This window comes from Anser brachyrhynchus (genome assembly GCF_964034855.1).
Source record: "Anser brachyrhynchus genome assembly, chromosome: 2".
NCBI classification, from domain to species: Eukaryota; Metazoa; Chordata; class Aves; order Anseriformes; family Anatidae; genus Anser; species Anser brachyrhynchus.
Genome location: NC_137695.1, coordinates 50,147,154 through 50,170,526, shown reverse-complemented (window position 1 = coordinate 50,170,526; position 23,373 = coordinate 50,147,154). Strand labels below are relative to the sequence as shown.

At 43.0% G+C, this 23,373-nt stretch overlaps 3 protein-coding genes across 4 annotated transcripts in view; 2 read left to right on the top strand and 1 right to left on the bottom strand.

Annotated features, from left to right (window-relative positions):
- The window catches only part of LOC308189794 (tRNA selenocysteine 1-associated protein 1-like), a 216,967-nt gene that overhangs the window by 107,282 nt on the left and 86,312 nt on the right, over window positions 1-23,373 (bottom strand). The window lies entirely within an intron of this gene.
- On the top strand, window positions 35-11,532 carry LOC308189785 (uncharacterized protein). The gene is made up of 5 exons (XM_080580257.1): window positions 35-1,429; window positions 1,944-2,097; window positions 6,142-6,337; window positions 6,864-6,909; window positions 7,728-11,532. Exons 1-5 carry the CDS (start codon window positions 1,207-1,209, stop codon window positions 7,862-7,864), a joined length of 756 nt encoding a protein of 251 aa, XP_080436383.1. The 5' UTR covers window positions 35-1,206; the 3' UTR covers window positions 7,865-11,532.
- Window positions 12,976-23,111, top strand: LOC308189780 (nuclear pore complex protein Nup153-like). 2 transcript variants are annotated; one of them, XM_080580248.1, is made up of 8 exons: window positions 12,976-13,668; window positions 16,172-16,382; window positions 18,408-18,656; window positions 19,860-19,999; window positions 20,082-20,207; window positions 22,394-22,504; window positions 22,642-22,680; window positions 22,781-23,110. In XM_080580248.1, exons 1-8 carry the CDS (start codon window positions 13,444-13,446, stop codon window positions 22,859-22,861), a joined length of 1,182 nt encoding a protein of 393 aa, XP_080436374.1. In that variant the 5' UTR covers window positions 12,976-13,443; the 3' UTR covers window positions 22,862-23,110. The 2 variants fall into 2 exon arrangements, with proteins under 2 accessions (XP_080436374.1, XP_080436375.1); XM_080580249.1 differs by lacking the exon at window positions 22,642-22,680 and having other exon boundaries at window positions 22,781-23,111.

The window sequence follows — 23,373 nt, the reverse complement described above, 5'->3', positions numbered from 1 at the left end:
GCCCAGGTTCCAGCCTGTCGCATAAATCGAACTGATTGTGAAATGTATTAGTACGGAGCTGGATCAATGCAGATACCCCCGGCTTTGCAGCTGGTGAGGGAAGATGGCTGAAGTGGGTGACTTAATTTAAAAACAACATAGTGATTTTTCACTGGCGAAAATGAGAACTCCATAGAAAGAGTTAAAAATGACTGCGTTTTTCTCTTTCAAAAAATAAGTAAAAAAAATTACAGAATGTGGCCAAAATGCCTCTACTCACCGTTTGTATGTAATTGAGGGGAGATGTGAAGCCAGATTTCAAGACAGTGTAGTCTTAACTAGTCTTAAGCTAAAGCAGAGAGATGCCTATGAAGGTCAGTGGTAGGCTTCAAGAAAGCGAGTGACCCGCTGGGTAACTTCTTCAGGGCAGTACTGGGTTGTTTCCCATTGTGTGTGACCGTAATTGATTTTGAGCGTGGTTGTATTGTTTTTAAAATACGATTCTAATTCTAACTTTGACTCTAAATGTCATTTAACATGCCATTACATCGAAAAACACCTGTGCAAATATATCGTGGAAGAAACAAATTAAGATGGACTAGACCGGGCTTTTGTAATCATCCTGTGCGGTAAGACTGAAATTTCCTGAGGTAAGATAATGGATTTCAGACAGAGTTGATTCTCTTGGACTTCCAACCTCTGAGCGGTCAGTCGGCATCTTTGTCTGAGGCTCTTGCCATTGCAAGGAGGAATTTTGGAAATGAGGGGTTTACTGTGATCATGGTGCAGTGAATTGCACGGTTACGTTGCACTTGTCAAGAGGAAGAGCGATGCAAGTAATACTAGGATAAAAGTTTTCTGCGTGTGCTGTGGAAGGGAAGAGCCATTCTTGTCTTTCCGGTTTTGAATTTGAAGCGTTATCTTCTGCTTCTCTCTTAAAAGGCACCTTTTCTTTAAAAGGCACCTGTCAGGCCTCTTTATGGAGGTTACACTGTCGTCAACAGCAGCAGAAGCTTGTGTGCTGAACAGAGTTGTGTGTTGTTTGGAAGCTTTGAGTTCCACTCTGGTTTTTTTGTTTGTTTCTTTGTTTCTTTGTGGGTTTTTGGTGGCTTTTATTTTTTTCAGGGGCGGGGGGGGGAGTTGCGGAGTAGTTTTGAACATTTCTGTGGGATTTGACAAATCAAATTTAAAAGTTAATGTTCATTTTATAGTTCATGTTCAAACAGGATGGTTAACTGTCTTGTTTGTCTCACAGAGGGTCCAACACCTGTGACCAGTAGCAGTGCATCTGCATTTTCTGCTCCTTCTGGAGAATTTCTGGATTTAGACAAATTCAAGAAGCCCGAAGGAAGCTGGGATTGGGAGACCTGCTTGGTTCAAAACAAAGCAGAGGCCACGAAGTGTGTAGCCTGTGAAAGTGCAAAGCCAAGCACCAAAGCAGAGCTCAAAGGTAATACTTCATGATTAAAACGAGGATGCATATTCTGTGATTTATTTTTTGGTTTGCTCTGATTTTTTTTATTTTCTTACCTGTTAAGCACAATTATTTTTTCCTTTGAGGTGTGGCAAAATTATTCGTTTTTCCTGTAGGAATATTGCCTAGATAACATCTGTTTGCACACTTTTCCCCAAGAATAAGTTTATCCTTTTTAGAGAAAAGCTTTCATTAATGACGTGCTTGTTCTTTACATGCCCTACACGTTGTTCATTTGGAGTTCAGACTAAAAACATGATCTTTCAAAGAAGTTCGTATACTTTTTAAAGCCAGGTGGTGGGCAGAAAACACAATTGTGAAAAGTTTTATGTAGAGAGGAAGCATGGGGTTTTCTTGTTTCTTTTACTGTTTGGTGGGTTGTTTTTTAAACAGTTTTGACTGGAAAGATCAGGACTAGAATGTAGTTCAAACCTTCATGTACTGCAGATACACCGTGGGTTACGGACTTGACATTCACTTATTTCTGCAGGTTTTGGTGCTGCGGCTGCGTCCACAAAATGCTGCCTTGCCATCATTTACATTCGGTGTTCACTCAGAGTGTTCAGGTGCAGAGTCTGCAGCTGCCTCACCGTTTATTTTGGGAAGGACAGAAGAGAAGCAGTACTTGCAAACCAGTACTTCAGGTAAACAGTGTATCTTTTGTCTTCACTTGTGCGCTTATGTCCATCAAGTAAGACCTCTGAAACCATAGTAGAAAAAATCTGCGGGATTTGATATGTTCATGTACTAGAGCTTTAGAAAAAGTTTAATTCCTATATGCAGCATGTCTTCTGTCCTGGTTATTGATACGTACGCAATTAGTAGCAATCCCTTTTTTGATCTCAACACTAGGTTTAGACAAAAAATTGCGACACCTTAAGGAACCTGTCCTGCATCTCATACAAGCACAGAAGTTGCAGTGTCTCAATGCTAGCAGTACAGTTGGTGGTAAAATCTTTAGTAGGGTGAAATAGAGGCCTCACACTTTTCAGAGAAAAAAAGAGATGAGAGAGAGTATCTTACTCCCACGTACTTGCAACTATGCTGCAGAGTGTACTGCTGTTACTCTAGTGCTACAAAGGTCCAAAAATCACTGAACAGTTATTAGCCAGTTTTTTATTCCTTTAATTTGTTGAAAGACTGCAGTAGAGGATTGAAGTTTTTATTGAGGATCGCTGTGTGGAAAAATTCTGATTGTTAAATGTCATTTGTATGACTTAAGAACCACGTTTTAGAGTACAGAATTCAGTATTAATTCCAGAAGGGGTAAGGGGAAGGACATTAGCTAGTAATCCCGAACAAAAGCAGTGTATAGAGCTATACTGATTTTAATCGCAGTATTCTTACAGTTGGTCTGTTACTGAACAGATATGTTTTGGGGAGATATGGTGGCCAGGGAGGCGTGTGTGTTTGTGTGCTTCCTCTTCTAGTTAAGGTTCTGGGGTTTGGTTTAGTCAGGAAAATTTGATGAGGCACCTTGTGTAAAAGGAAATGTTAACCAGCATTTTTCAACACGGTGTAGTCCCTTAAAAGTGTCATAGATGAAAAGAGGCCATAAACGCTGGGGGAAAAAGTTAGTGGGAAACTGAGAGCAGGATCACATTCAGTAGTGAGAGAGCAGCAGCCTAGGAAAAGCTGATGAATGACTGTAACAGATAGTTCTATTTTAAGTGTAAAACAACACTCAGTACTTTATAATGGTGGTCTTACCAGAGGGTTCTTCTCCATGGCTCCTAAAAGCACGTCTTGAAGGCATTCGAGTGCAGTGAACTTAAGCTGTAAGAGTTGGGCTGGTAAGCTTGGCCTGATTTGAAGCTGTAGGCACAGGGCTATAATTTCTGAACAGGCTACAAAAGAAACTGTACCACTGTGCTTTTCAGTGCTCCGTTTAGCAAAGCCATCAAATTGTTGCAGGCAATTGATGTTGTTCTTCTAAGAGCACCTGAAAGATATTTTTGTTTGAAGAGTTCAGAGGTACCGGTTAATACTGGTTCAGATAATTACAGCCAGCTCTTGGTGTTTGTGACCAATAAAGTTTGTGGCTCCAAAAGGAGTGGGTTAGTGCTAACTGATTAACTGCTGTATATGCAGAAATATGGAATCTGATTACTTACGCAGAGAGCACTTAAAATGTATTGTTTTGCTGGCTCTCAGTGAGTTGCATCTTAATGCTACCAAGGAATAAGCTTTTTGCTTCTGGCCCAAGTTTTTTAATTTGGTGAAAGCCTTTTCTGTGCACGTGCACATGCCAGAGAGGTTGCTTAAGTAATAGAAGCTATAGTAGCTGCTATCTTCTGTTTTTTGTAGAAGACAGAAATTGAATTCGTTAGCTTTGTAACTGTTATGCATACTAGAATTGGTTTTCTCCCTTTTGAAAATAGTAGAGGGTATGCCTATGTCAGATTTGGTGAGCAAGGTGATCAGATGAAGGCACTGCAAGACTGCCAGAACGCACCAGGTCTGGGGGGAAAAGGAATCCGGCTGAGCATAGGAATTTCTAAAAGGTAACCAAGGAGTTGTGCATTGATACAGTTATTCTAAATAATCAGATTCTTGTAGCTCTGCCTTTGGAAAGTCTGTGGCCCTTGCTGTAGTGGCTGTACACAGGATGCAGTCTACAAAACCAGAAATGCAGAAGTCCTATGTTTTGACTCCCTGGATTCATCAACCTGCTTCAGGACGGCTGGGGGAATCCAACTGTTAAGTCTAGCCAGACAGCGCAACTTGGGCTTAGCTGCCATTGTAACCAGCCTTGTTTCTCAACAGTAGCAAAGCTGAATGCATTGGTAAATATTTTCAGGTTTGGGCCTGCATAAGGTAGAAGGGACAACAAGTGGTTTTATATGCTAGGGAGTTCTTGTTCTTAGAGCTTTCCCTCTAGTTTGAGAGAAGCACATAACTAGTTTTACAGTGGGTTGACAGGAAAGAAGTGGGGGGAAAAAATGGGAACGCAGGGAGAAAGCCAAAGGCGTTATTACTAGAACAGGTTTAGAATGCTATTCTTTGCTTTTCATGAGCTTAGGGCAATGGGGAGTTTAAAGCTTAGCACTTCCTGAGAGGGTTTCTTACTCTACCGGCTCAGTTCTATCACTTATTTAAGGCAATTCAGGTCTCTGAACGGTTAAAGAATTGATACCAAATTTGATGAACTTTGATCCAGGATACTGACAAAACAGGACTTCATATAAACAATTTCAGTATGTTCATGAGGTTAGCTTGTGTGTTCTGTTAAATAGTAAAAAATGACACTTCTGTTTCTGTTTACCTAGCATAATTCTGCAAATGTTGCCTCCTTCTGCTTTAGAATGGAAATGCTCTTCTCCAAGAGAGCACTGTCCAAACTTCTTTGCCAAAATTTTTTGATTAAATTAATATTGTTTTATTTTGAAAACAAGAATAAGCCACAAACATGTTTTCTTGCTTCGGCTATCCAGAAGAACGTCAACAGTATTTTCAGATTTTCCTTCCCTACGCAACTGTATGTAGGAAGAGTGCAGTTGGAAGCAGAAGACGTAAGATGATGTATCTTCTGTTTGTTTACTACAGTAACAAGACAATGGATTACCTCTTTATTAGAATTTGTGTAGCTTTGCAGTATTGAAACAAATGTAGGTATTAAAATACACATCAGTAATACGTTTCTGAATGGCTGAGTACCGTGCTCTCTTAGCATTGCAATACCCAGCCATTGGATTAGTTTGTCCCTCATGTTTGCTTAGTTTGGAAGCTATTTCAGAATGCCTTCAGCTTGTATTCTTCCCCAAAAGCATAGAACTCACTTCTCTGCATCCCCAATTCAAGTGAGAGACACTGGGCACTGCAAACACAGGAGGTCTGCCTGTACAGAATCAGTGAAGACAAGTCTAAACAGCGGATTTTTTTGAATATGCAGCTGGGTTATCTGAATGTTCTTTATGCAGTGTACCTCAGTTTTAGTACAGATAGCATTTGTCTTGGTTCTTGTCATTAGTCTGAAGCTGCCCCTGAGAAAATCTTGAAAGGGAAAGTAGTGAAAGCTAATCAGCTGGCCCTTTCTTCTTAAGAACCAGTGTATTTTGTAATTCTCCCACTAATAATAAGGCGTCATACTGGAGAATCGCGATTGTGTTGTTAAGCAAGACTGACTTCACCTGAGCGGTATAGTTGGCAGCTGTTGAATGTTTAATGGACTTTAAACAAACAAAAAAACTGAGCAGGTGGAGGTAGACATGGCAAACTGACAGGCAGCGTCAGATGCTTCTTTGAAATGGATAATCTGACTCCATTCACTTCTTTCTGGAAATAAGATCTAGTAATTAACCAAACAAAAGATAGAAGGGTTAAGACTGCATCTTTAAAGCAGCTGTGCTTGATAAATGTCTCTGGTCTTAAATCAATCTTTAGCAAAGCACAGAGACTTAGCAGCAGCTTGCTTATGCCAACGCTAAAAATACTTGATGTGTACAGGTAACCATGTCAAGGCTCTGGAGTTAATCCATGAGAACAATTCCTTCTGGTATTGGCAAAGGTGAGGATGCTTGCTTCTATAGAGATGAGGTTTTGAGCTGTGACTTAAGCTGTCACTTAGGTGACTGTTTAGGAAAGCTTCCTTTTAAGCTTTGAAGTATGTAAGCTGACAAATTGTTTAAGTTCAGAACTGGGTTTACAGTCTCTTGTTCTCTGACTGTATGCAACTTCTCATGTTTCAGACTGAAAGCAGAATTGCAGCGGTACCAGTCATACAACTATAATGATTATTGCCAAGATTACCAGAACTACTACTCGCAGAGGAGTTACGATGCTTACGCTGACTACAACTACAGCTCCTATGCTCCCTATGACAGCATGCAAGCTGTTGGAGACTGCTCTTTAGGAGATTCTTTAATGGCTCCAGCTGTTTTTGAGGTAAAGATAGTGCACGCTTGCTGTAAAGAAAATATTTCACAGATAGTATGTTGTACAGATTTGTGTGAATCAGCAAAAAGAATCCGAAGTTGAAAACATGCTTTCTGCTTAGTGTGAAGTTAAAAGAGCAGATTCCATTCAGAGGTGTTTGTATTTAAGTGCTTAAATAGTAAATCCATAGAATTAGTGATTTATACACCATTATTTGTTCACGCATACCAAAGAATGGTTTTGACAGCATAATTGCGTACGCTTCTTCTGTTCCTGTTCTTCTGATTTGCTTTGCTTAAAGCAAATTAAACAGTTGTTGTAAGTGGTCTTATCGTGGTCAATTTATTAGTTGTGACCTCCGGAGGTCCCTTCCAACCTGTACTGTAATATTGGCTTTCTTCTAAAAATAAGTAGATAAAATGCCATCTATCCTTGTAGTTGTAGGAAGAAGGAATGGATTGAGACTGCAGCACTTTGAATCTGTGATGCTTTCTGAAATGAGTTATGATTAAACTTAGCCTTTTCTGTCTTTCAGGAATCTTCAGTTATGACTGCAATCGGTGATGACCTAATTACTGACGGTAATAAGGGTTCTATCATTGTCACTTGAGTTTAGCCATCCTTGTGCCTTTTAACAATACAAGCCAACCTCTACTGGATGAAGAACATCTTGAAAATTCAGCTGAGGTCAAACCTCTGTGGGGTTGATCTGCAATCAGCTGGGGTTTTAAAGCTGATACAGCATACACTGACCGCATCAAGTAAAACGGGACACTGTCAATGCTTCGCAGCAGGTTTCTTGTACCTGTGCCTTCATTCCCATTTGAAAATGGTCTAAGACAGAATTTTGTTCTTTGTATTGGTTCTGCTAAACAGATTTTATATTAGAAACTCAGTAATATGCAAAAGCTTTGTTCTCCACCCTGAGGTAAAAGCTTATGTTGCAGATTCCAAAAGGAGGATTCAGCTTGCACTTACAAATACGGTACAAAACATATTTGTGTCCTGGAAGGTTTGCAAAGTTCCTCACGTGGAGGCATTTTGTGTTAGTGTTTAGAAACTATCCTATGTAACGTGTATTGCCGGAGAAGTGAATTAAATGACTCTTGGGAGGGTTTCATGGCTGATTATCCTTAAACGTTATCTTTACTATCTTAAACATTGTCTTTGTCTTTATCTTGAAAGACGGTTCTAGTCCCAGCCTTCTAATATACAAATTCCCAAAAGTTGGAGCTGTGAGGCTCAAAATTTTAGAGGACTAAATACCTCACTAAAATTAGTAGATCTAATAGCTTATTACACTTAGCTTAAAATACATTTTATTAGCCATTTCACGTGAAGTTTTTTTGTGCGCATGCCTCAGATTTGATACTTGGACTTACCAGGCTTTTATTTTCAGATCCACAGCTCTACTTGGATGTTGATGAAATGAACAGACAATTCACGGAGACAAGCGAAGAACTCTACGATTCACTCATGAATTGTCACTGGCAACCTCTGGATACGGTCACTTCTGAAATCCCCTCTGCTATTTAAGTGTCTTCTAGAGCATGACCGTTAGGACCAAAGTGCTAAAACTACATTTCTTCTACATTATTCTAGCTCATAAGTTTTAAAGCACAATGATAGGTTGGGGTTTTTTTGCTATGCTTTTGACAGTTTCTGTAATCTTTTTGTTCATCACTCTCTTCTTGGAGCATCATGAAGTCATGTAAATATTCGAGAAATGTAAAGAGGTAAATGGGGTCTAAAGATAAGACTTGCCTGTGTAAATAAAAAATTTGTTTCTGCAAACCTGCCAGCAAGGGATTTTACTTGTACCTGTGTGCAGCACGTTCTCTTCCGGCTTATGGAATTTAACAAGGTAGTAAGGGTATTTCATCTGTCTTTATTTTTATATGGGCATTAGGACACAAGCAAAATCTAGCTTTCCCTTGTTTTCCTGGTTCCTTAGGTAAGCGACAAGCCAAGCCTTTCATGTGCTTGCTTAAACTGGAAGTATGTATGGGAGACACTCACAGGCCTTGCTATGGAAACACCTGTGCCCACTTTTTCCTGCAGGCTGCTGGCTCTAACTGTACTACTGATATATGCTAGGTCAGCTAAAATTGGCTTATAAATAGGGTATGTTAAGCATATGGAAGTGTAGACTTCAACTGCCATAGCTACAAACATCCCGTGGAATGAGGATGATGTCTGCTGGCACTCTCTGCATCAGCATTCAGTTTTCCCTTGCCCTTCTTACTGTTAGACTTCTCAGCTGACGCTTTACAGCGAAGAAATTGCTACAACATAATCCGTGTTCTTAAACCTAAAAAAAAAAAATCTTGGAGAAAACAACTTGCTGGTTTTCCCTCCTTGCTGGCAAGGAGAAAAATAGTCCACCAGGAACAATAAAAAAATCCTAGTAACAGCTCCTTAAGTTATACCCTCTGCTACCCTCTCTGATTGCTCTGGTCTTCCTTCATTCGTGGTAATGAAGTTTTTAAAGCTCTGGTAGAAGGATGACAGTACTCAAGTCAAAGGAGATGAGAGCAATGAGGAAAGCTTTGCTTTAAGCTAGAGCAGTCTTGCGAGTTGCTGCCTTTATGCTGTTCTTATCTTGAAGGGTACAGAGTCTTTTCCAGTCATAGGGACTCCATAACCCTATGAGTATGGAGAAATAGTTGCTAATTAACAGTGCGTATAATAAGTAAGTGAGGCTGGAAACAAAAGAATATTCCTCCAAGAAAAAAAAGGAAGCAGAAATTACTGTACTTAATAGCTGGGGAAGCTGTTAAAGCTAGTTGACACAGTTCTGGTACTGCCGTGTGTGTTTTGGGGGCAACATAAACCATAATTGCTGTGATGGCAGGTAAGAATCCAATTCTTTTTTATGGCTTAGTGTAGTCAGTGAAAGCAGTGGTCCTAAGCTGCATGCTGTTCTTAAATGTAATGCAAATTCTCTTTTGTGACTCCTCAGTACTTCCAGGTTACTTGTAGCTGATCACCAGCAACTGCTTCTCTTAGCTATTAGCTGTTGGGTTTTTGCTAGGAATACTTTCAGTCCTGAATTGAAATGATGACATCCTGAAACAGAAGAGGCTCTTGGAGTATTGTAGGAAGCACATTCTTCCTGGTTCTAGTGCAGGTGTACACGTAGGAGGAGACAGAAGGCAAAGAACCTCACATAGGTGGAGGGGGTGAGGTGGCATCACAGTTAGAGCTGTTGCAGTTAGCTCTTCCCAAAGCATGAAAGCAACGTGGCTGGGAACAGGGATTTGTTGGGTTGCTTCTTTGTGTGAGCCAGGGAGTCTTTTGAGGGGCAGATTAATAAGAATATGACACAAGGTAGAGGTGGAATAGATGAAGCAAAGAATCTGGGTGGGAAAAGGGTTGCTTGTACGTGTCTATGGAATTGTTTCAGGGGACTGAGCTGGGGCAAATTCAAGATAATAGATGCAGCCTCCTTGAATTTGGATGGCAGTGCTGAAGCTTCAAAACCTTACAAGGTTTGATGCCACTTCAATTGTAGTGCATAGCTGTGGTACTTGAGCTCAGAAATGCAAACTGCACAGGATTTTTTTATCTATTTTCTTCAACGTGAGCAGCAAAACATCTTCCAGGAATGTGCCTGGGTGCTACGCTGCTTTGACACGGCTTGCTTTGCCTCACCAAACACAGTAGTTAGGTTGCATCGAGTACTTTGTGGAAACATTCATTGTGTTGTCACCCAGAAATGGGATGCTACAGATATGTGTTGGCCCGGCAGTATCAGTGCTGTTTTTTGGCCTTTGAGAGGTTGGTCCATAACATGTGACCTGTGTAATGAGGGGCCCACATAGATTGGTGACTTCATTAAGTCTGATACTGTGGTGGTGTGTGACCCAAGGCCCTGAACGTCAGAAAATCAGGCTGTGGCCACCTATTTTATGCAGACTTTGCCTATTAACAAGGTCTCTACACTGTACGTTAGAGACGTGCGCCTCCTTTTCCGGACTAGATAGCGAAAATACCAGTTTTGTAGTTCAGTGAATGAGATTGGTTGGGCTGTTTGTTCTCCAGAGCTGAAAAATGTTGGGAGTGTATTCTCTTGGAGTCCACAGAAATGAAAATGATGAGAGGAAGAGAACGTCGGTTGCAGCCCGCGTGCTGCTGTTATAAAGTAGTTCTCTGATGTCTTTTTCCCTCTGCTGAGACTTATCAGCCTATCGTCCTTTCCTGTTAGGAGCGCATACCTGGCTTGGGATGGTGTGCGCAGGGCAGATTCTTTACCGTAAGAGCACAGTGAATGCCAGACTTCTTCCTGTACTGCCGTGTTAACCATGAGTCACAAATTCAGGAAGCAGTGATTGCATCGGAACTGCTAGAATGCTTTGCGGAGTCTTTTTACTGGGTAAACTTCACAGCTGCAGTTACAACTTCCAGCCTGTGTTAGCTGAACACATCGTACTGGTGCCCGCCATCAGTTTGACAAAGATGGGATTGCAGTAGGAACTTGCTTTCTTCCTTCTTTTTAATTAAACAAGTCTTTGAAGCAACTTTTCCAACACCGCCATACTTCACTTCTTCCAGTTATTTTCTGTTTTACTTAGCTGAAATGGCTTTTTTTCTTCCAAGCTTGAGGAAGTTTTCTACAAGAATGTCCCGTAATGATTTCATAAACTCTTTTCGTTGTACCTAGCTGCAACAGAGAGTGCTTTTATTCAAAAACCTGCTGGTTTTCTCTTCCAAGAAGTAGTGGGGTTTTTCCTATCTCTTCACTGATGGGAAAGGCTGTAGGACAGTAGCTTGAGGGGCTACTAATGCTGTCATCAGTGAGCCGGGAAAAGGCAGGAGTCCGAAACGGGTAAAAGGTACTTAAAAGGATACCAAAAGAGTAAACGGTACTTAAGCCGTGGATGTTTCTTTTTGCAGGGATGCTCTGGACCAACCGCTTCTTTCTAGCGCTACCTCAAAGTAACTTGCAGATAGAACTCACAGGGAAGGTTGATCAAATGGTGATGATCGCTGTCATTCTGCTGGACACGCAGATACTTGCCTTTCGTTTTGGCTCATTTTTAATACCAATTAACTTCAGTGCCTCGCGTTAATAGACACCGTTTGACTGCATCGGCAAATGTTTCTGAGTCGTGAGTGTCATTAAAGGCCTGTCACCCTATGGAAATCCTTCTAAATAAGAAAAATGGCATTTAAATAAATAAATAAAGCAGCGTTTGAACTTATGAGCAAACCTAGCGTAGCTGCCTTTGACGCTGATCTGGAGGAGAAAAATCACGTTATCACACTACTATGGTTGCCTTAATAGCTTTGGTGTACGTGAGGGAGGGAAGCATTATGTGATGTTTGCCTAGCTATTACATGGCCAATGCAGGAGGGGTTTTAGTCAGTTCCCTGAGCACGGATTGTTGCAGAAGTCGGTGATTTCACTGCCCAATGTCTGTTATTAAGGGCACGATTCACGTCCCGTTATCGTTTTTATTATTTATTTATGTGTTTATTTTCTGGGGCGGCGATCTGTCACGATGCCCATCGTTCCCCTGCCGTAAGGTAGAATTTAGCGTGACGACCGCTTCCCGGACCAACGGGGCCACGAATCCGGCCTAAAACTCTGCTTGTGCGTTGGTTGTCGGCGTGGGGGCTGTTGGTTGTCGGTGCGGGGGTATCGGTTGTCGGTGCGGGGGTATCGGTTGTCGGTGCGGGGCTTTTCTGACGAGCACTGTGGGCTCGGGGCGCCGTCCCACGCCCGGCGCGGTGCTGCGGCACACCGGCGGTCGGCGCCACGGCGCGGGGAGGCTCTGGAGGTGACTCCTAGCCCCGTGCTTACGGTGGCCGGGCCGGGGTTCATTATGGCGGCCGGGTCCTGAGGGCGGGAGCGGGAGGGCGGCGGGACCGGGACGGGACCGGGGCGGGGCGAGGAACGGGAGCGGCAGCGGGAGGGGGGGGCGCGCGTTCCCGTGAGGGGAGGGGGCGCGCGAGGGAGGGAGGGGGAGGGTGTGAGAAACACTCCGTAGCCAAGAACTTGGGCTCAGGCGAGGAGCTCAGCGAAGCAGGAATTTATTCGCGATCGCAGTGGCGGGCGTCCCGTCCGTGCGAGGACTACCGCACACCAAATTTCCCTGGTGTATTGCCAAGCACTTCCCCGTGCAAGGGCTTACCATACACCGCATTTCCCGAGACTCTTCCTTTCTCTCCCTTATCTCACGCTTCGTCCGTCTCCGGCCGCGCCCCTCGCGGAGCTGCGGAACCGCGGATCAGGACTCCACACTCGCTCCGTACAAAAGTACGTCTCAATCACACGGCACACAGAGTCTCACCCGACCCCCAAGGCAATACTTCCTATTTCTTACCTTGGTCTGTGCACAGAGTTACCGGATCAATTCTCAAAGCCGGAGTGCCTGCCTTCTTCCCTTCCCCACTCCTTCACGGATCCTGCCTCTTTCATCAGTCTCGGGCCCTCTGTCAGCTCTCCGCAGAACCGCCGCCGTCGATGCACAGGACCGCTGAAATCAGCGGGGCATGCCTTCCTGCTGCTGCGGCGGTGGGGCTCCCCAGTAGGCGACTGGCTCCCGGACGAGCCCCAAATTGTGAGAAACACTCCGTAGCCAAGAACTTGGGCTCAGGCGAGGAGCTCAGCGAAGCAGGAATTTATTCGCGATCGCAGTGGCGGGCGTCCCACGAGCAGGAGCGCCCCTGCTGGTTCCAAAACCCAGTTTATATACTTTTTGATGACGGGACCCTCCCCTGTTTCCCCACTCAGGGGGTGATCCAGGCTCACAATCTGTCCGATGCTTCCCAGACAATGCATGGCCTTCCGTTGCCGGCCTGTTAAATTTCAGATTTGACTTTTTTACTGGTTGAAGCGGTGATGTTTCTTCACTTACCTGACTTGACTCAACACCGTGATTTTCCCCGAATTGTTCTACGGAGTCTGGTTGTCTGCGTTTTACAAGGTCGCCTGCTAAGCGTTCTTATCGCTGCAAGCACACCTCAATACCCCATTCCTTACCTTTAAACAACGTAACTCTGCAAAAACAACATTTTTATTCCCACGAGGGGCAGGGCAGGCCCCGCGGCGCGTGGCGGCGGGGGGCGGGGGGGCCCCGTGACGGCACCGAACGCGGGGGGGGGGCGGTATGGCCTCGGGCGGCGCGACCGGTAGCGGCGCGACCGGCAGCGGCATGGCCGGCGGTGGCAGGGCCGGTGGCGGCGGGGCGCCGGGCGGCAGCCCAGGAGCCCGATCAGGAGGAGGAGGAGCAGGAGGAGGAGGAGGAGGAGGAGGAGGAGCGGCCGGCGGCAAGGTGAAGAGGCGGCGCCACCGTTTGGGCGCCGCGAAGCCCCCCTGTGCCAGGAGCAAGCGGGTGAGGAGCGGCCCCCCCACGGCGGGCCCTTCCCCCTCAGCCCACCAGTTACCCCCTTACTTACCCCCTTACCTTACCCGCCCCTTTATCCCCTTAGTTACCCCCTACCCACCTCCTTACCCCCTTAGTTACCCCCTCGACCGCTTAGTTACCCCCTTAGTTACCCCCTCAACGGCTTAGTTACCCCCTTAGTTACCCCCTCAGCCGTTTAGTTACCCCCTTAGTTACCCCCTCAGCCGTTTAGTTACCCCCTTAGTTACCCCCTCAGCCCCTTCCTAACCCCCTCAGTTATCCCCTCAGCCCCTTACTTACCCCCTTACCCCTCTACCCAGCCCATTACCCCCCTCCTCCCCCTCCCCTTCACCCCCAGCCCGCTGCCCTCAGGACCCCCAGTGCCACCCCCAGGGCTTTCCCCGCTCCCTGCACCCCTCCTCAGCCCATCATCAATTCTCTGAACGTTACCTGCCAGGCTTTGCTTCTCGTTTGTGCTGTAGGGTACAGCAGGTTGACGGTGAAAGCGGTCCGTCAATTCGGGGTGTGAAAATCCCCGTGCTGGAGGGGGGACGCGCCGAGATCCCTCCCAGCAGCTCTTTGCTAAGAAATGTCAGGACGCCCAGAGAGATGCTCTGGAGATGCCCTCTGCACATGTTTGTTCAGCCAAAACCTCTCCGCTATGAAATGAGCAACGTAGCTGAGGGGATTGATTATCATATGCAAAACCAAGGGAGCGCTACGCGTGGATAGCTGCTCAATTAGGTTTTTATCACTTGCAGAAATGCCAAGTCCCTTATACCATATATTGACAATCAATCTTGTCCATCTAAAGCTGGCCTGGAAGGGCAATGCAAACATTCCCCACGCTTACAGAGCAACCGTTGAAACCTCTGGCTTGAACAGTGCATTAATGTTGAAAGTGCCATAGCTTGCGTGTGCCGACACTGTGTAGCTAACTGATAAACCTTACACGTGGATTAAAAATAATCAGTGGAGATGGTTTTCTAACTTTTCCATTGTCTGTTATCTCTGCGTGTTTTCCAGTAGGTTTATTTAAAGAGTGTGCCAGAGCAAACACGTGCGTGGGGATATCTGGGGGATTCTGCACAGAGAATGGCTGCTGCACATCCAGCGCAGATCAAATTAACAGTAACTTATCGGGGAAGAATTTTAATGATTGATAAATAGACAAACTGATCGGTGTTACATGTGTGCATTTATTATAGCAGTTAGCTTTGTAACCAGACGAATCGTGCAAATGTTCATAACGTAAAAGGACGAGCTTTGAGCAGATAGCTTGCTTAGAGCATTTGTCAATTAATTCCAGTTTATTTTCAATATCATGTCCACTCTGCAGAAGGTTCTGTGGCTTAATGTTAATTGTCTCTCAGTGATGCAGTTGGGGAGGCACGAAAGCGACCGATGCGATTTTGTGAGGTTATACCTCTGGTTCTGATCCCTACCCCGCTGTTTTTCTCATCCTTCCCCCTACAACTTTAGTCGATAAGTCGATTCTTAGAAATACTTAAATAGATGTGTTTTGTGTGCTTGTGATCATAATTACAGCCCACCAAACCCTCTGTCTCTTACCATTAAGCTCTGAAGGTGCCTGGGCACTGTAGACAGTATAGTTAGCAGCTTCAAAGTTCCTGGGAACTAGTCCTGGATCTAATTTACTTTTTTTTTTTCCCCCTGCCTGCAGGAGGGATGATTAGCAGGATGCCTAGCTCATGATTGTCAGCTTTCTGGATATTAATTTTTATTATTAATTTTCATTATTAATTATATTCATTTATATTAATTTATCTTTTATTTAAGCGTAGTTCCTGGGGATTTCGGTCAGGTGGGAATTCTCCGATCGTACCCGATGTATGCCGCAGAGTCAGTCTTCTACAAAATACAGCAACAGCTTTAGAAGGCTCTTGCAAGAGGAGGTGCTGGTGCTATAGCTGTAGCTGTGTTTCTTCCAGGACATCTTCTGGGTTAGCCTGACTGTTGAGAGCAGAACTGTTTTTTGTGCGTATAGTCACTGCAATTCAGCATTACTAAAATTGAAAATATTTAGGTTCACTGATTTTAATGGGTAGTATGGTCCTGACTGTCGCAGTAGATAATTGCTGAACTTCTGGTTTAGTTGGTTTTCACGTGAGGGTGCGAAGAGGAAGAGTCCTGGAACAAGTCTGTAGGTCAGGAGCTGTTCAGGCGTAGAGTTTCCTGATAGCCTTGCAGATTGACGACCTGCTGGTGAATTTTGGCAGAGGTTTCAAAACTTTGAACCTTGCCAAGGTCACTTGGAAGTGCAGAAAGTGATAGGTAGCTGTAAATCAATCTTAGGTGAATTTTAGGTTTACCAGAAGTGTAGCGATCCTATGCCAGGGATCAACCTCGTCGTCGTCTTGTGAATATTTGCTGTATAATATCTGTCTTCAAGGTCCGTGGAAGGTGGTATCCCAGCATATGCTGTTGACTGTGTTTCTGTAATTAAACAACTGTTTTTTCTTTCAAGCAGGGAATAATTAGCAGAATGACAGAAACTGTGAAAAATATTGTACCGGCCTGGCTGCAGAAGTATTTCAATAAACGTGAGGAGGAGTGTGTAGACAGAAATGAATCTGCAAACCAGGAGGAGACTCCGGTAAACTATCACCACGATTATGCAGATGAAGATACCATAATCGATGAGAGATTCACGCCCGAACCAGCAAGAATTAGTAGACGAGGTATGTGAAAAATCATTTGGAATTCTGGCCATCTGTATTTATTCACAGATTTCTAGTTTTGAATCTGAATTTCAAAAGGAAATTGGAATGAGGGTTTTGACAGAATGAAAAAAAAACAAACAAAAAAGTCAAAACAACTGTTTGTGAAACCGTCTTAGCTTTAAACTGTATACACAGTTACGAAGCATACATCTTATGCTCTTGGAAGGCATCAGTTAACTTTAGGTACTCTATTAGCCAGGTGCTAAATGCTGAAAATAAGTCATTTGCAAGTGTGCTGGGTTGCATTTTCCATCTTTTAAAAGATATGGAATGAAAATCTGTCTAATTGCCTAAGGCAATTAAAAAAATTAATTTGTTTTGCAGTCTTCGAAACAAAAGACTAGATGCTAGAATGGCAGAGGAAAATTCCGTCTCGTGTCCCGACTTTGTTTGTTTTGTTTTGTTTTTTTTTGTTTTTGGCTTTGATCAATTTAGTAAAGTTCCTTGTTAACTTGATGGTGAACTGGGGAACTTGTGCACGGACGTGGTTTATGAGATTATTATCCTTAAAATATTCAATAACTTTAAGGTCTACGCGGGGGGAAAGGGGTGTCTTTGAAAAGGTATTTTTGCATCTATTCTTATTTGAGTTTCTCTTAAATTAGCTGTTTTGGGGAAGTCAGCTTTAAATAAGTAAAGAAGTTTTGTCTGAGCGTGCGTAGGTAACCATAGATAATGTGGAAAGTCAGTTGCTTCTGTTGTTGGCAGAATCAAAAAATAAGGAGGAAATATCTTTGCCTCCAATCTCATCTAATTGTAAACAAGGAGATTGATGGCTTTCTGTGTAGCTGTAGCTTGGGAATGAGTTTGGAGAAAAGAATAGAGAAGGTCTTCGTGACTGAGGAACACATGTTGGCTTTCCTATGTAACTGCGTGAAAGGAGCTTTCAGTAAGAACAGCTGCACTGCAAGCTTGCTGACTCCAGGAGATCAGGAGCAGGTGGACACCCTGGAACCTTTTGCAGCTTATGTTGCTGTCCGTGGGTGTTACTTACTATGCTTAAGAATAAGATTTTTTTTTTTAATTATTACTACATTTTGAAACCAATGTGTTTCTTCAGTTCTGAGGTATCAGTGTGCTGGAGCCTATATTGGGTGGCCTTCCGCCTGAAGAACTTTCTGTATCTCAAACGGTGCTGTCCTAAAAATCTGCTCATGGTTTGGAGAGCTAATTAGTGGTACTGCAGTGGTTATGAAGATTGAACTAACTAGTTTAAGCTTCAGTTCAAGTATCAAGAGGATAGTGGCTCAAAGTCATTTGAATTGCCCAGATTCCTGGGAGAGACAGTAGGCTTTCATCAGGCAAAATACCCATGAATAGTTCCATTCATTTAGCAAGATAGACTTCAAGGCCACCTATTCCAGGCCACTGGCATTGTTTGCAGACCCTTTGCTTCAAGAGGGAAAAATGCTCATCTGGTTACTTGGGTCAACATCCTTGTCCCTTGGGTCAAAATCCCAATAGTTAATGGGTAGGAGATAATGTTTTGCCTCTAACGTGAGCTGATATGGAAGAACTTGGGAAAAAAGTACTGCAAACGTTCATTTTCATGTTGTGTATTCAGATTAATATAACCTTTGTTCCAATATTATGGAAGCTGCAGTGTTATCTGTAATTTACCGTGTAATCTCAAATTTTGTAAAGCTTATTGCAAGCTGTACATGGGAGAAGGAGTATATATGTTTGATTTAGTGAACGGCCAAGTCAGCGTTAGAGCATTTGAGCATGGGGTCAGAATGTGGTGTTGTAAAACCTCATAGTTAACTACTTCTGGATGCAACATTAATACTGTGTATCGCAAGCAGTGTTGTTGTTGTAGCCAGACAGTTAGATGCAACCCTATCTGGGTGAGGAAGAAGTTAAATTTGGCTTCTCTCTTTTTGCCTTAGAACTTGGCAATAGCATGGCTGTCGATAGGAAACGGGTTTTGGCTTCTGTGAGCTTGTTAATAGCAAAGCTAATTATCTCCCTGTTCTTGTCTAGAACCATCCACAAGTAGATCAGCACTGAACTTCCCAGTTGTGTTAACAAGGCCCTCTCTTCATCGGAGCCGTCTGAATTACACCATGCTGGATTCTCCTGTCCCACCTTGTCAGCCCTCGACATCTTCTATATTTGGCATTGGCAGTCCTAGGCTGTCCTTCATAAAAGAAATAGAAGATTCTACCTCTGAAAAAGACGATGATAACATCCCAACAACCAGTGATTCCTCCTCTAGAGCATCTGCTGAAGGTGATTTTTGTGTTCTCTGTTTAATTGACTTTTTTTTTAATGTGAAGTACCTTGCGTTCTTTAATATTCCACATCACCTTAGTAAATAAAATAGGTGAATGTCAACTTTGGATGCGAGAATTAAATTGAATTTTTAGTGTTTTAGAAGTATATAATCCTATCACCTTTTTAATAGAAGCGTGCTTTGGAATACGTTTATGATACCCTGATGTTAGAAAGAGTCAGTGCTGAAATATACACATTCAGCTAGGTTATATGTAAATTTTGAACTGGAACGGTAGGAAATCAGGCTGACTTGCCGTAGCTTGACAACTAGGCTGATTGTCTAGAAGGAAGAGTGACTCAGAATATCTAACAGACAGCTGGTTAAATGTGAATAAGTGCAGGTGACAAATAGGAACACGAGATGTTTTCCTGTGTTTCAGCAAGAGAAGATAAAGAAACTACTCTGACATAAGCTATAGGCTGTTTTTTGACCTTTCTTGGTAGAAGGCTTCAGCTGTCAATACTTTCATGTCTTTTGCCAAATTCATTGAGGAAAGCACACCATTTTAAAATAAAAAATAAGCATCGTGTCGATGTAGGTTGGTACCTAGGTCTTCTCGCTGAAAGGGCGAACAGCAGGTTTGCAGCTTTTTCTAGTCCCCCATATAGACAGGGACTGACGTGTGCTCAGCAGGTTTTCCAGAGATCTTTTGTACAGCTGAGAGTAGAGTTGCTGGGCTTTAGCAATATAACCTGAGTGCACTAGAACTTTCTGGTGTGTCTTCGTAAAACATACATGGGCAGAAGATCGTTAACTCTTAGAGCAGCCTTTGGGGAATCTTCCAGGTTTAAAACCTGTGCGATTATGATCTGTGCTGGCCTCCAGCCTTTTACCAACACAGAAAAAAGCTTTGTCCGTACAAATGCACTGATGTTTATGCGGTCCTCTTTTATCTTAGCCTGAAGGAAACAAAAATCTGCATTGGAAGCACAGTATTAACTTGGTAAGTTTGCTGAAAACTACTTGCAGCTCTGTGAACAGTTTTCAAGTTTGTAGGTGATACTTGGTTTTCAGTCTGTACGTGAAGTTGATCTATTTAAAGAAGCTGAAGTCATGCTTATTTTTCTGTATTGAAGAACTTGAATTAGTGTGATCTTTATTGTTAAAGTTCTGTACGTACGAGAGGCATTTACATCCAGCATACGTCATTTTGGCAGATGTTGCAGTTTTAAAAAATACTTCATCGTCACTGCTCTGGCCCACAGAAGCTGAAAGAACTCATTCCCTCTCGCAGCATTCTGCAGCTAGCTCTAAGAAACCTGCATTCAGTTTATTTGTTTTTGGAGGACTGTGTCCTGTAAGTACTGCACAGTATTTCTTTTAATCAGTTTGAATGTGTACCTGTTTTTCTATCCACTTTTCATACTGTGTTTCCGTAGGTACGTGGAAGCACGTCTGTTTTTAAGCAAAACCAGCTTGGGTTTTCTCCATTTTACCCCGGCAAGACGGCCTATGCCGGTGGTGCAGCTGTAAGATCAAGGCAGCCAAAGACGGAACCTTATCAGGTATGAGAAAAGTAGTGTAGTGGGAAATAGTGATGGAAATAAAAAAAGCAGCACTGCCAAAGGAGCTTTGAGCAGGGAGCTGAATATGTGGTAACAGTTGCTCTTCTGCCCTCTTGGTCTACAAAAATAGACGTCTGAGATTGATTTCTGTTTAAATTCTTTTATAACAGTTTTTACCACAGGTAATACTTGTCAGAAAGAACAAGAATGGCAGTTTGGGCTAGTTGTTGGTAGTTGGGGTTTCCTCTGTTGTTAGGTCTTTCAAAAAATTCCATTTAAGTGCCATTGTCTGCCTCTGACTACATTACGTTAAAATAACTTGATGCAAAAAAACCAATGACAGCATAACTTTGAAAACTTGTGTTTATGGTAGCAAAAGCTACAGTAGTCAAACCTGGCTAATATTTATCTGTGGATCTTCTTTTCCAAGCATGCCTACATTCATGCTATGGATATGTTGTATAAACCTGCAGTCTTTGAAAATATCTAAAATCAACTTTGCTGATCCTTTGTTCTTCTGGTACACAGAGGCATGCAGGACTAAATGCAGTCTCAAGATAAGCAGTAACATGCTTTCTGTTTTGAACGATTCATATAGTTCTTGGAGAGAGTTATTTGCCCCCAAGAGTTCTTAGAAATAGCAAATAAAAAGTGCTGACAACTCTGATTAGCTAGAGCTGAATCGAAAAGGAAAGTCAAATCAGGTTTGGTAGGAATGTATTTAAATGAAAGTGACTTTTATCGATAAATCAAAAGGAATTTTAAGAAAATGAAAACGCGGGTTTGCTGGCTCTGTTCTGACAGTCCATTTGTGCAACGGAAAAAGGGCAGTACAAGTACCTCACTTACGGGAAACCTTGAAACCTTGTGGTGCAAAGCTGGGAACCCTCTTTGGTCGGCTATTTTTGTTTTTTACAATATTACTGCATTATGGTAAAAAGAGGAACCAAAATACTAGGCTTTTAAAGGAGAGAGTAGCTTGCAAGCTTCTTGCTGCTTGCTGTGAATGACAGCAAGGTACTAGAGAGTCCAGCGAAGGGCCACCAAGATGATCAAGGGACTGGGAGCACCTCTCCTCTGAGGAGAGGCAGGGACTGCTGGGCCTGTTTAGCATGGAGGAGAGGAGGTTCAGGGGGGATCTTATTGGTGTATATAAATACCTGAATGGATGGTGCAAAGAGCATAGAGAGCCATTGTGTTTTCAGCGGTGCCCAGTGCCAGGTCAAGAGGCAACAGGCACAAACTGAAACGTGAGGCTCTGTCTGAGCATCAGGAAATGCTTTTGCACTGTGCGGGTGATGGAGCCCTGGCACGGGTTGCCCGGAGAGGCTGTGGAGTCTCCCTCTTTGGAGGTCTTCAAGAGCTGACTTGACATGGTCCTGGGCAACCTGCTCGGGGTGGCCCTGCTTGAGCGGGGGGGTAGACCAGGCGATCTCTAGAGGTCACTTCCAACCTTAACCATTCTGTGGTTCTGTGAGTCTCACTTGTGTTTTTCTATGCTGCGTGGTCTGCTTCCTGTCTTCACATCGTGTGATAAGCACAGTGTGGTTATATGAGGGGTTTAACCTGGGAAGAAAAAAAGTCACACCAAAGGAAGTTTTTGACTGATATTTGAAGTTGGGTGGTGCAAATAAACAGTTTACTTTTTCAGTGTAATGTTTAGATCTGTTACAGTTTAAATCAGATCTTTATCTTTTAAGACAAAGATTTGCAGCCAACTTTAATCTTGGGGGAAGGGAGGAAGCAAGAGAGAAGTAAAACTAGTTCCTGGTTATGATTGTATACACTGATTTTAAGATGGTACACTTAGACCATCGTGAAACTCTGAGGTCTGTGTTGTTACTGAAAATGCTTTCTGTACCACAAGCCTTTTCTTGAGTTCTGTTTCCCTGATTACTGCTTCGGAGGCCTTAGCAGTCCTAGCATCATCCGTCTTGACCTTTTACAAGTACGGAGTTCTTTTATTGCTCGTGCAACAAGCACGTGCAAGATGCACTGAGGCCCAAGGTAAACTTCATTAAACTCCGAATGTATTCTCTTCTTTATGGCTTGAACTCCCAGTGACTGCATGTTTCTCTGTCATCAGAATATATTGATTGTATCATCAGTGTAGCCTTGGGACATAAAATACATGCCTCCTTAGCTGAGAATTGACCATTGTAACACTTAAAATGCTAATTTTTCAGGCACAAAAGAGAGCGAAAGCTAGACAAGAAACTGTGCGGTCCCACGCTACCTTGAGTACCTCAGCGTGGTGCATCTTGGAGGCAGTGGAGAAGCTGTCAACCGCTTTGTTGGTAAATAGCACTTCTTTTAATCTGTTTTTGCTTCATGTGTTTATAAAACTTAGTAAATGTGCCATCAAAGGATAAAGATAAAACTATTCTTCCTTACGTTGTGGCCGGTTTAATTTATTGCGCTATTTTTTCAACAGGATGCTAAAAGAATGACATCTCTTTTGCCGCTGTGTTGTGTAAGTTGACCATGAACCCCCACATTTTTGTTGCAGGGAACCCTCTCTCTCAGGAAAAAAAAATTGCCCTCTAATATTTATGCTTTGTTTTTTCCCTTAGCCTCCGGACATAGATAAACCGGATATTACTGACTTCCAGTCCAAACGAAGAAAGGTAAGAACCAATAATGTCTTAAGCTGAGGTAGATAACTTTTTCAATGCTTTATCACTATTAGAAAAATTTTCTCAAACCTCAGTGACAACATAGACATCAAATCAAGTTAATATTGGCATGTCTCCACAGTAGATGATGGGCTGTGAAGATTACTCAGGTTAAGAATTATGTTATCTTTGTAAGTTGAGAGCAACAGCTCTAGAACACACCAAGTCGTTTTATCTTGTCCCCCAACTTGGGGTGAAGCTGCATATTAAAATTCTTCTTGAGGCAAGTTTTCTCTTGAAGAAATGATCACAAATAGAAAAATACTGATTGAGTGGTCATATAGACTTTGTACAGACTTCCGTGTTCATTCGGGCACAGAAAACTAATTTTTCTGCTTTTTATCACCATTCAAAGTAAAGACAAGGAAAACTGCTAATTTCCGACGCTATAAATCTTACGCTCCTAAATTCCTATTTGGAGGTAGCACAGAACTGGTGATAATGCTGTGGTAAAGCATGATTTCCTTTCATTTTATTTAAAAAATGAAAAC

Excerpts from the sequence above, each read along its gene's own strand:
- LOC308189785 (XM_080580257.1), top strand. The coding sequence starts at position 1,207 with ATGGTTAACTGTCTTGTTTGTCTCACAGAGGGTCCAACACCTGTGACC. Across the intron at positions 1,430-1,943 it reads CACCAAAGCAGAGCTCAAAG|GTTTTGGTGCTGCGGCTGCG; the intron begins GTAATACTTCAT and ends TTATTTCTGCAG. Across the intron at positions 6,910-7,727 it reads TGATGACCTAATTACTGACG|ATCCACAGCTCTACTTGGAT; the intron begins GTAATAAGGGTT and ends TTTTATTTTCAG.
- LOC308189780 (XM_080580248.1), top strand. The coding sequence starts at position 13,444 with ATGGCCTCGGGCGGCGCGACCGGTAGCGGCGCGACCGGCAGCGGCATG. Across the intron at positions 13,669-16,171 it reads CCTGTGCCAGGAGCAAGCGG|GGAATAATTAGCAGAATGAC; the intron begins GTGAGGAGCGGC and ends TCTTTCAAGCAG. Across the intron at positions 22,505-22,641 it reads AGCTGTCAACCGCTTTGTTG|GATGCTAAAAGAATGACATC; the intron begins GTAAATAGCACT and ends TTTTTTCAACAG.